Raw genomic sequence first — 12,067 nt, forward strand, 5'->3', positions numbered from 1 at the left:
TAACTTAACCAAAATCCTTTTTTATAGAAATCAGAGTTATTTTTGTCCCTTATCCGGAAATCGTACATGTTATTATTCTACAATTTTTAACGGGGCCTACTACTGGCTCGTGGCCTCCACGCGCACATACACCGAAAATACTCGCTCTGCTGGCGGCAGTAGTCCCTCCCAACAGTTTTTCAGTCCATACTTGCATTGCATATATTTGCACCTTTCTCTTCGGACTCCCTTCCCTCCTAAGTAATCTACAACTGCTTCTTCCACCTTCTCCCACTTCATATGTGTGTAAACCCTAGCTTTCTGCTCTACATCTTCATTTCTATTCCGTGTATTCATTTTTCTTTTTACTATGGACACTTCTTCAAAAGAGCACTGCGCTGCTCTACATCAGGATCTTCGATTCTCGAAGCAGGTTCGCGATAACGTCCATGGCTACATCCATCTGGATCCGGTATCTTTCTTCTTTCTTCTTTCTTCTACTTTTACTGCTTTTTGCTGCTTCTCTTTGAATTTTCAGTCAATTTGCTTTTGATTTGGTTTATGTCATGTTGTGACTGACTGAGTGCATTATCTCAGTTTAGAGAAATGTAGAACTCTCTACTGACTCATTATTCGAAATCTTATCGCGAGTGATTTTCTTATAAGAAAGAGACGTCGTCCTGCTTCTTGCTTCTAAACTTAGCAAAACTGAGTCGTTGTTTTTTGCGATTATTGTTTATGGATTATTATGTGAAATATATTCCAGCCACCGAGAGAGAGATTTCTCTCTTTTTCTTTGTTTTGAATTTGAATTGGACAAGGAAGAAGCCTTGAATCTAATCGGGACAGTACAAATTAAGCAACGCATTGGGCATTTATATTTTTCTACTGCAAATAGGTCTAAGAAACAAGATAGCATGGTGCATGGAAGAATGAACAATAAGAATACGGAAAGGACGATACAAAAGAATCAGTAAAAAGATTGTACATGGAGGAAACTGTATTCAATTTGAATCTTGAGCGTTAGCGTCTTTTACAGTTTTTTCGGTTGTACTAATATATGGCCGTTTTCCTTAATTTATCTCGTCGGTGCTGTACTAATATTGTAATCTCAATAATTAATTATAAAATCAAAACTAGCGGTGGTGATTTATTATTGAGTTCATAAATTTAGTTATTGATATATTGAATAATTAAATTTCAACCATTAATTTTATAATTAATGGTTGATGTATTAAACATGACGTCTAAACCTCTAAAATTGACTATAATAGCTAATTCTTTTAAGGCATTCAAGATCCTGTTATTTCTGAAAAAGGATCCTGTTCAAACATGGTTCTTTGTCTGGTTGATACTGTTAAATCGCTATCAAAATTTGTCGTAATTATTTAATATTTAGTTGACTATTGTAAGAAATTCTATGCAAAATGTTGTTTTAGCTTTCGTGTGTTATTATGGGTGGCGTGGGGTGCCTAAACTAGAAATCTTAACTTCAACCTTTTCTGAATTGATCATGATATAGCATATATATGTTTGTGGATTTTGTTAATTTTGATCTTTGTAATTGACACTGAGAGCTGCATTTTAGGGGGACCATGTGAGAGCTGCATTTAATGGCTTTTTTTTTAATTTTTTTTTTTTTCAGATCTTTCTGAAGTTTGTTGACACCGAGCAGTTTCAGAGGCAAGTTTGACTTAGTAAATATTTCTCTTAATTTTCATAGCTCACACTGTAATTTGACAAAGTTACTGCATCTTTTTCAGACTTCGAGACTTGAAGCAGCTTGGTGGGTGTTTATCCTTTCTAGATGAATCTGCCAAAGAAATCCGGATTTTGAACAGTTTCATCTTAACTTCACATTTACTTGAAGAGATTCTTTCTCATTTGTCCAGAGGAAACTAAGGATAATATTACTTAGAGTTGTAGAATTCCCTGAACTCTTCAACGAATAATTCTTGTTGGTCATTTACTACAATATAAATTTTGCTGTACATTGTTGCATTAGTTTGAGTTGGGATTTGATGCCGTAGTAGATGACCTTCAGCTCATTTCATATATAGTTTTTCTAATTTTCTACTTGCATATATGCATTAAACTCCTCATATCCCTGGTCACTGGGCTTGAGGACAGTTAGTTTTCCCAACCTATGAAAGCACTGCTATTGCCTAATTATTTCGTTGCGTTGATACTAAAATCACAGAAACAAAACTGCTTTCCAAACTAGACAGTTAGTTTACTGATTATCGATTTATAGATGTTAAATTCTTTTGGATCTACTATATGTATCATTAAACTAGACAGTTAGTTTACTGATTCGTTGTTTCTGTGGTTGACTCGTTTTTAATTATAACTAGACAGTTGTTTCCAAAAAAACTATAACTAGACAGAACATTAAGAGTACTTCATGGCTTTCTGCTGCATGAATGTAAGGTTCACATGACATTGTACTCCGTAACCAAGTCTGGTGATTGATCCAAGATATGAACTGCAGGTTTAACATATATGGTTTATCCGGGAGCTGTACATTCTCGTTTCGAGCACTCACTGGGAGTATATTGGTTGGCTGGGGAAGCGGTTAACAGACTGCAAAATCTCCAAGTAGGAAATATCATCTGTCAGCAATTATCATTCTTGTTCTTAATTATCGAACTATTTTATTAATCTGTTCGGCGTCCATGCAGGGCGCAGAGCTTGATATTGATGCGATGGATATAAAGACAGTGAAACTTGCAGGTATGTGCTTGCATTAAAATTTATTTGCAAAAATTCATTTTCAGCCAATTTTAAATTCTTTCCAATTCTGTTTAGGATTGCTGCATGATGTTGGACATGGGCCATTCAGCCACATGTTTGAACACGGGTTTCTTCCCCACACTTATGATAGATTGGGAATCGAATGGTAAGTGGTAATTCATTCTTTAGTAAAATACTGGTCTGGACTCTGATCTTTCATCAAAATTCAGAAGTTAAGCAACAGTTTGCATTTTTATCTTGCTTAATGCTTAGGATGTATTATGATGGTATCGTTGTAAGTTACATTGCATCAAATATTTATTTATTTACATTGGGACATTGAGATTCATGAGTCATAATAAGTTCAAATTTTGCACCTCACCTTCTATTCATCAATCGTTAAACTATTAAATAATTTAAATACTTTTTATTAACCTTTTATCCATTACCTTGAATTTGGAAGCTACTGTGTTTTGACCATTTTTTTTTTGTTAAATCATCAAAGAACAATATATTATTTTATTAGAATATCTTTATTCTCCTAAACAATTTTTTTATGTTCTTTTCCAGGCATCATGAGGAGATGTCTGAGAAAATGATAGACTATATTGTAGACACACATCACATTGACATAAATCCCGAATGCCTAAAGAAAGCAAAGGTTGTTTCTTCAATTTTTTGGTATCTTTGGCTCTTTAACAACTGAATTTTCCCATCATTAACATGATACCTTTGGCTCTTTAACAACTGAATTTTCCCATCACACAATTTTTAGTTAATATTTTTTTTAATCTACGTGAAGTATCATAGTCATTTGGCTCTGTCCTCATTGCAGGAGATGATAGTTGCTAGCACTGAACATACTCCTCATGAAAGAGTAAGCCTTGTCTGTGGTACTTTTCATTTTATCAAAGTATCTTACTTTTCCATGTGTAACTCAATTTCTTCTGATGTAGACTGCAAATGGAAAGCAATTTTTATATGACATTGTCGCAAATGGTAGAAATGGGATAGATGTGGACAAGTAAGCTGATCTCAATTTTTTCCTTACTGTTTTATCCTTTGGCTTAATACATCTCTTGCTCCTGGCTTAGTCCAAAACTTCAACTACCGTTCTAAACTTTCAAAAGTTCCAAATAACTCTATATTTTTGTCTAATTGCATTCAATAAATCCATATTTTTATTTAATTGCATTCAATAACTCTAAAACTTCAACTGAGAACTTTGAAAGTTTATAATTATTTGTCTACTTGACACGTGGTGATCACTTTGACAAGCGGTTGAGGATGTCTCCAATTTTGTACATTCAACAAATTCTATTGCCAAATAGAGGGTTATTGAATCCAATTAGGTAATAATAAGAAGGTAATTTAGAACTTTTGCAAGTTGAGGGATAAAGTTTTGTACAAAGTAGAAGTAGAGTGATAACAAATGTATTAAGCCTATTCTTTTTCCTTTTTCTTTTCAGTATTGCTTAATTTATGCGGATTGACTATCTATGTTTCTTCTCAGATTTGATTACATTGTTCGTGACAGCCGGGCTTGTGGGCTGGGATGTAGTTTTCAGTTTGAGACGTATGGATTATTGAGTTCTTAATTAATTATATTGTTGTCCTTTATACTGCATAGATTAAAACATAAATCTGGTTTAATGCTTATTATCATTTGATAATCCAGGTTAATGAATACTATGCGAGTTGTCGAGGGTGAGATATGCTATCGTGCCAAAGATTGTTAGTACCTACCTGTTGTGTTAATCTTGGTTTGCTAGGTTAAGGATTAATTTATGGTAGTTGTTAAATCAATTTACAAAATGATTATATTTTATTGTAAGTTATTTTCAATTTTAGGATAGTTAACCCCTCAGTCTAGAAGTTTAACTTCTGGAATGATAGTCCGGGTTTTATAAACCCGGACAGTCTGAAAATTATAGAACCTCTGCAAAAAGAAAAAGAAAAATACAATCGGGTTCTAAACTGTAAGTCCCGGACAAATAAGTTTCTTTAAGTAATACATATATGTATCAGCCTGATACATACAAATCAAGACATTAGAGAAATATATTTTTTCTTTATTTATTAGCTTTTTTATACTGTAATATTAATAATATATATCACCCATACATGGAAAATTTGTTAACACCTCCATAACTTGTCCTAATGAAGTAGTTGAAAGGTGGAGCCAAATTATATAACTTGTTGAAAAAAAAAACAGTTAACAGGTTTATATATTCTCTTAATTAAATAAGTCTTAATTTTAATATTTGTTCGGGACAGTCCCGGACCACGTTTTTTTTCTTTTTTCTTGAAAAGTTTATGTAATTTTCTGTCATTCCGGGATAAATCATGATTTTGTAATTGTTTAACAACTATCATAAACTAATCCTTATCCCTTTGTTTACTAAAGCTTGCATGATTTCTTACTTCAAATCAAAGTTAACTAATATTGTTGTCAGATCTTGCGGTCCACAAGTTATTTGCCACTCGTGCTGATATGCATCGAACAGTCTATATGCATGCAAAAGTAAAGGTGCGGTTTAGATTTCTTTCGGGTAAATTTCACTTATGGCCCTTGAACTTTACATTTATTTCATTATGGCTCTGAACTTAAACTGGACATTATAGTCTTGAACTTTACATTTTATTAATATAATGACATTTTTTTTTACGGTTGATCAAGTTAAAATAACTCATAATGATTTCAAACTAAAAAATTCCAAGAATTAAAAGTTGTTTATAAACACATTTACCATAGAGCCACTATCTTCGATTTTTTAAACCACTATTTCTAGAAATTTCTCTTTAAATGACCACTTTCTCTCCTAGAATTAAATTTTTTTAGAATATCATTTCGAGTAAGCTCTATAATAAAGGGTTACTTGATATTGTTGTTATGGTCATTTTGAACAACCTTAAAAACAGCTATTATGTTAGTAAATTGTAAAGTAAATTGTAAAGTGTAAGGGCCATAATATTTGATGTTAAAGTTCAGGGAATAATGAAAGTAGAGCATAATGAAAGTAAAAGCTTTCAGGAGCCATGGATGTAATTTATCCATGATTTCTCTGATTAAATAGCCATGTTACTATTCAAATGAACACAATTGGTTTTGACAGAATTTTAATTTTTTATCAGGCTATAGAACTCATGGTTGTTGATGCTTTGCTAAAAGCAAATCGTCATCTTCGAATTACATCTGCAATTCATAACCCAGCTGAGTTTTGGAAGGTTTTTATTACTATTATTAAATCTACCCATTCTTTTGGTCGGACGGTTGGAATACTAATTTTATTCTTTTGACATGCAGTTAGATGACTCTATACTGAAAACTATTGAAACTAGTTCCAGCACGGAGCTCAAAGAAGCAAGAGATTTGATCCTCCGCATCAGGAGAAGAGATCTATACCAGGTAATAATAGCATATCCTACTAGACATTTATTAGCCTATTAAGTTAAGTTTTTAAGGTATTTGTGGCAAAATAATTTTAATAATGAAAAATAAAAATAAAGAATGAGTAGGAAGAGTATATTGAAAAGAACAATTATTTATATTATTTTTAGAAAGTCGAGAGACTTTCGGAGATGCTCCAACCCAACCTATAACCTTGAGAGGAAGCATTTTTCTTGTATTGTTTGTTATATTAACTCGGTAACGAAATTGCTGTTGTTTCACATCAATATATAACGTTTTGCAGTACTGTAATGAGTTTTCTGTTCCAAAAGACAAGCTTGATCACTTCAAAGACATCACAGCTACGGACATTATTTGCTCCCAGGTCCGAAAAGATATCATTAGTATTTCATTATACCAGAGAAATAGAAACATTATCTCTAAAGGATTACTCTTTTACCAGAGAAGTAAACATGCTACTCTACGACTGGAAGATATTGGTGTAAGCATGACAAAAATTGATTTGACACGTGGAATAAATAATCCACTGGAAAGGTATAATAAGAAGACTCAAAACATTGCTAGTCTACACATAATTCTTCATTGGATTTGCTTGCATCTTCACATTTCTTATTTGATAATTTTCTTTTCCTTGCATGAATCTGTCATGCAGCGTCAAATTTTACAAGGTACGCAGATCTCATCCACTGTTTAGTCTTTTAAATTATTTTATCCTTGAGAGTCTCTTTTTGAAGCTGTAAATAATTGCAAGTAAAACTTCATTGTAAGGGTTACTTGATGGATGTACTGCAATTAATTGTTAGGATATTTTTAAAGAAAAAAACTGCATCAAGACATTCTGATGAATTTTGCACCAAAAAAAAAAAAATGATTCAGCTGCTTAAAAGTAATTTATTAGTAGCCTTATTTTGTTTAAAATAATTCGTGAAATTACTTACATTATTTTATTATTTATTGCCTTTTAATTTTGTAAGTTCATAGAGTCAATTCAATTTCCATCTTTCTTGGCCGAGATGGTTAATTCATTGTTGACTATTTGAGAACACTGTCAAAATTCCCCTATGCATTAAAGGTAGTTGCATGTAATTCAGGATACCATCAATCCCACCTAAATTCAAGACCGTCTTAAACATTTACGGAGCCCTATATTAAATAAAAAAAAATTGGACCTTATTCATTAGAAAAAATTAATACATTCACACATAACAATAATGTTTCTACAAAATAAAACACAAAAATACTTTAACTTTATTTTTTGACATAATAAATATAACAAAAGTAATTTAATTAGATATTGTATAATAATAATAACAACAAAATTGGACCCCTTAAAACTCTTAAACCGTTAGATTTTAGATATTTCCTGACTAAGTAACATTCACTTAATTTTGAACATAATAAATAATAAAAATATTAGTTACATATTGTATAATAAAAAAATTAGGCCCCTTAAATTTGGGAGATCTGTGCGGTAGAAACTCTTTCACACTTAGAAATCCAGTTTAGAGTTTTAGGTCTGAAAGTAAATAATTCAGGAAGTTCTAAATTCATTCCCACTGTCTTTTAAGAAATGCATATTTACCCTTAACGTACGAAATGATACAATTTATAAATAAAGTTTCCAAATAATATCAATTTTACCCTATCTAATAGAATATTTAAACAGAATGGTTTATTATTATTCTACTTGTTCTTTAATGGTCATATCAAACCTTTCAAACATCTATTATGTGTAAAATATTTATTTACTAACACATTTATGAATAACTTGTCAAGAAATACTTTAATCTATTAGACATGAGTTAATTACAAAAAAAAAAATTGTCTAAATCTTTACTTTGTTATTAAAACAGTTATAAATAACCAACTTGCTTCCGTTTATCGACAAACTTGTTTGAAAATTTGACTATCGGTCAAATTAGTAGTTCAAATTTTTTATTAGGGAAGAGTAAAATTAGTAGTTCATAAGTAACAGTTAAACATTGGGGCAAATTTGAAATTTGTTCCGCAACAGTTTTGAGTAGAGTTTTGAGAAGTATAGATTGGTTGTATTGAAAGAGTAATAATAGGGTAATGTTTTTATCAGGACTATGAGAGCAATGAGAAGTTCTCAATTCAAGGTCATCGCATCAGTCACTTGCTGCCTTCTTTTTGTCAAGACAAGATAGTGAGGGTTTACGCAAAGAAGCCTGAGCTGGTTTGTGAAAACTATTACTTGTTTAAAAGCACAATCATCATCAGCCTACTTAATGTATTGATAATCACACAGGTTGAAGCAGTTTCTGAAGCCTTCGAGAACTTTCTGGAGAAGGTGTACGGAGTGAAAACTCAGGTACATGATGCTACACCTGACAAGAAACGTAGACTTCACTGACTGCACAGCACAGTAGACCAGAGCTTGGCACATTTTGTTAGAAAGCAAAGATATCTAGAAATGTATAGAACTGTATCTCCTGCTTTAACTTTTGCCTCGTTTACATGGAAATCCCCTGCTTATATGTCCAGGTTTCTCTCTCCCACTAAACTGAAAGGTATAGTTTTGGATTATGAAAACTGCAATTGATGAAGTAGTTTCATCTCATTTGTTTTGTGTTGAATATGTGGTTACTTTTATCAGAAAATATGAGTAAGGTTGAATCTGATCAGATGCATAAATCGAATTTTTAGATGTTAGACTCTTTGTTTAGCCGTCATTGAGGCTCGCGGATGACAGGTAGAGGTGTGCATGTATTCGGTTTAAACTGTATATATCGAATTGAACCCATGGAATTTGGCTTTTTTTCCCACTTTCGGCATTGGTTTTATTTTAAATGCATTTTGGTGTTGGGTTTGATAAAAAAATATAAAAGAATCCAAACCACACCGAATTATATATATATATATAGGAGAGGGCTCTTGTGAGAACCCTCCCTTAGGTGAGAACACTTCTTAGGTGAGAACACTTCTTAGGTGAGAACCACTCAAAACTACGTAGTTTTGAGTGTAAAAATTAATTAAAAAACAAACACTGAGCCATTTGTTTCTCTTGTATATTCTGCCGCACGCTGATTAATATATCAATGCCCTTGTAGTTTCTATTGTTTAATATTTGATGCATACACTTATTAATATTGATCAAATTTGCATAATAATAAATTATTAATAGAAATTTTTTTTTTTGCATAATAATGAATTATTAATAGAAAGAAAATGTCCATAATAATGAATTATTAATAGAAAAAAATCCAAAAACATGCTCCAATTTCTTATTTATTTAATTTTTTTATATTTTTGTAATTTATGTTATATAAGAAAATATATTTTTTAAAACATACGTTAGAACATATATTTTAACTTTTAAAACACGAACTATGAAGTTTAGAACGTACGACATATTTTTTAGAACATACGTTATGTTTTTTAGAACATGTGTTATGTTTTTTCGAACATGAGTTATAAATTATATTATAGAACAAATGAAAAAACGATCCAGATATCTACTGATTTTTTAGAACATTATACTTAATTTTTAGAACACAAACTATATATTTTTTAAAACATACGTTATAACATATATTTTAACTTTTAAACACGAACTATGAAGTTAGAACGTACGACATATTTTTTAGAACATACGTTATGTTTTTTAGAACACGTGTTATGTTTTTTCGAACATGAGTTATAACTTATATTATAGAACAAGTGAAAAAACGATCCAGATATCTACTGCTTTTTTTAGAAAATTATACTTAATTTTTGAAACACAAACTATAAACTTTAGAACATATGTTATGTTTTTTAGAACATACGTTATGTTATTTAGAATGTGAGTTTTTTTTTTTAACAAAAAAAATGGTCCATATATTTACTATTTTTTTAAAACATTATCTTAATTTTTAGAACACAAATTATAAAGTTTAGAACATATGTAACAATATTTAGAACATCGTCCTTAACAATTTAAAACATAAATTATAAAAATATAGAGGAATTAAATAAATAAGAAATTAGAGCATATTCTTGGTTTTTTTTCTATTAATAATTATTATGTGAATTTAATCAATATTAATAAGTGCATGCATCAAATATTAAACAATAGAAGCTACAAGGGCATTGATATATTAATCAGCGCGCGGCAAAATACACAAGAGAAACAAATGGTTCAGTGTTAAGCAGTGTGGAGTGTAAATGAGGAGGTCAGGGTTCGAACCCCAGTAGCAACATCAGCGTTTTTTAATTAATTTTTACACTCAAAACTGCGTAGTTTTGAGTGGTTCTCACCTAAGGAGTGTTCTCACCTAAGGGAGGGTTCTCACTTGATCCCTCCCCTATATATCAGCGTTTTTTAATTAATTTTTACACTCAAAACTACGTAGTTTTGAGTGGTTCTCACCTAAGGAGTGTTCTCACCTAAGGGAGGGTTCTCACTTGATCCCTCCCCTATATATATACTAGTTTTAGACCCGTGCGTTGCACGGATTTTTTTAGTTATTAAGATAATCTATTTGTTTATGAAAATTATCCTATAAAAACTTTAATGAATATATATATAAATTGAAAAAGCAATTAAAACTATTTGATATTTACATTGAAGTAATTTTATTAAGTATAATAAATGCTCACTTTATATTTTTTAATTAAAAAAATGTAAACTATATTTAAAGTATAATTATGTATTTGTCTTTTTTTTTTGTTTTTGTTTATAACACATTTGTTCAATTAAATTATTATTAACCAAATATTTTTGATATAATTTAAAAGTTTAATGTACAATTATTTAGGTGAACATTTTAAACATATATAAATAATTTAAAATTTTAATTAGTTGTAAAACTTATGATTCCAATAATTTAAAATCTAAAAATCAAATTTAGAATTTTAATATCTTATCTATAACAATATAATTTAAAATAATTGTATATCCACAACAATTAAAAAAATCTATTTCAAAATAAGCAAACGAAATAAAGCTACAAAAACTAAAACAACATAACACAAACAATATTGCATCTTTATTTGAAATTTAGAGATGGGCGTGAAAGTTTTTACTTCATTTTTAATTTACAAATCGATATGAGAATTTTTACGGCAGGTTTTAGACAATTTAAAGATGACTATATAAGTTCTTACTTAGATGATTTGGTTAGCATCTTCAAATTTGATTAACATACGAAAAACAGTTTTGTTAAAAACGGTTCAAAGTTGATTAATATATATGAAAAAAACATATTTTAAAGTGGTTATAGGTGAGCCCAAACTGTTGAAAACGGAACCACCTGAACCCGATTACACCTACTGCAAGTTCAACACTTCTAATAATTTGATACTTCACTTTTTTCTCACAATGATTTTCTTGTCTTGAATTCTTGTAACAGTATATTAATTTTACTTCAAAACTGAATTTGTTGAAAGATTTTATATGGTCCATTTAATTTTAGTTAACATGTGGCCCAAAAATGTGAGAACACAGAATAGCACAATCTCTTTGAAAGAAATTACAACATCAATAAAGTAAAAAAATTCAGAGCCAAAAATGCATAAGACACAAGACTATGATAATCATTGCAAACATAAACAGTAGTCAATTGATTTGCAGCAAACAAACTTGATATCACTACTAATATGTTAAGTTTTTCGCATCCCTCTCTCTCCCCTTTTTCATCTCTATTTAGCTTTGTATAATAATTTACCAATAATAAAATACTATCATATAAAAATATTATTGAATATAAAGTTGATTTACATAGCCCGAGTGCTGTCTGTGAAGAAAATCCAAAGGCCTAATGCTTGTAAACATAACCCGAGTGACGATCTATATAAACTTATAATTATCTTTTGTTGTTTGTCCTATAATTTGATGTTCTATTCAAGTATGAATATCCTACTGCAGCAAGTGCCTCTGCAAGTACCATATTTGCAATTGAATATAACAACAAAATAATTAGCACTAAATTCAATCCATAG

The 12,067-nt window shown here is 30.4% G+C and overlaps 1 protein-coding gene across 1 annotated transcript; it reads left to right on the forward strand.

Annotated features, from left to right (window-relative positions):
• The first annotated feature begins 259 nt into the window (after positions 1 to 259).
• LOC136200753 (uncharacterized) lies at positions 260 to 8,799 on the forward strand. Its single transcript, XM_065991180.1, has 19 exons — positions 260 to 451; positions 1,625 to 1,662; positions 1,743 to 1,765; positions 2,471 to 2,577; positions 2,661 to 2,712; positions 2,788 to 2,878; positions 3,283 to 3,373; positions 3,548 to 3,589; positions 3,669 to 3,736; positions 4,226 to 4,288; positions 4,391 to 4,446; positions 5,169 to 5,242; positions 5,848 to 5,940; positions 6,020 to 6,121; positions 6,408 to 6,488; positions 6,567 to 6,658; positions 6,777 to 6,792; positions 8,211 to 8,321; positions 8,394 to 8,799. The coding sequence occupies exons 1-19, from the start codon at positions 350 to 352 to the stop codon at positions 8,496 to 8,498; spliced, it is 1,407 nt and encodes a 468-aa protein (XP_065847252.1). The 5' UTR covers positions 260 to 349; the 3' UTR covers positions 8,499 to 8,799.
• Positions 8,800 to 12,067: the final 3,268 nt, after the last annotated feature.

This window comes from Euphorbia lathyris, chromosome 7, assembly GCF_963576675.1.
Source record: "Euphorbia lathyris chromosome 7, ddEupLath1.1, whole genome shotgun sequence".
NCBI lineage: Eukaryota > Viridiplantae > Streptophyta > Magnoliopsida > Malpighiales > Euphorbiaceae > Euphorbia > Euphorbia lathyris.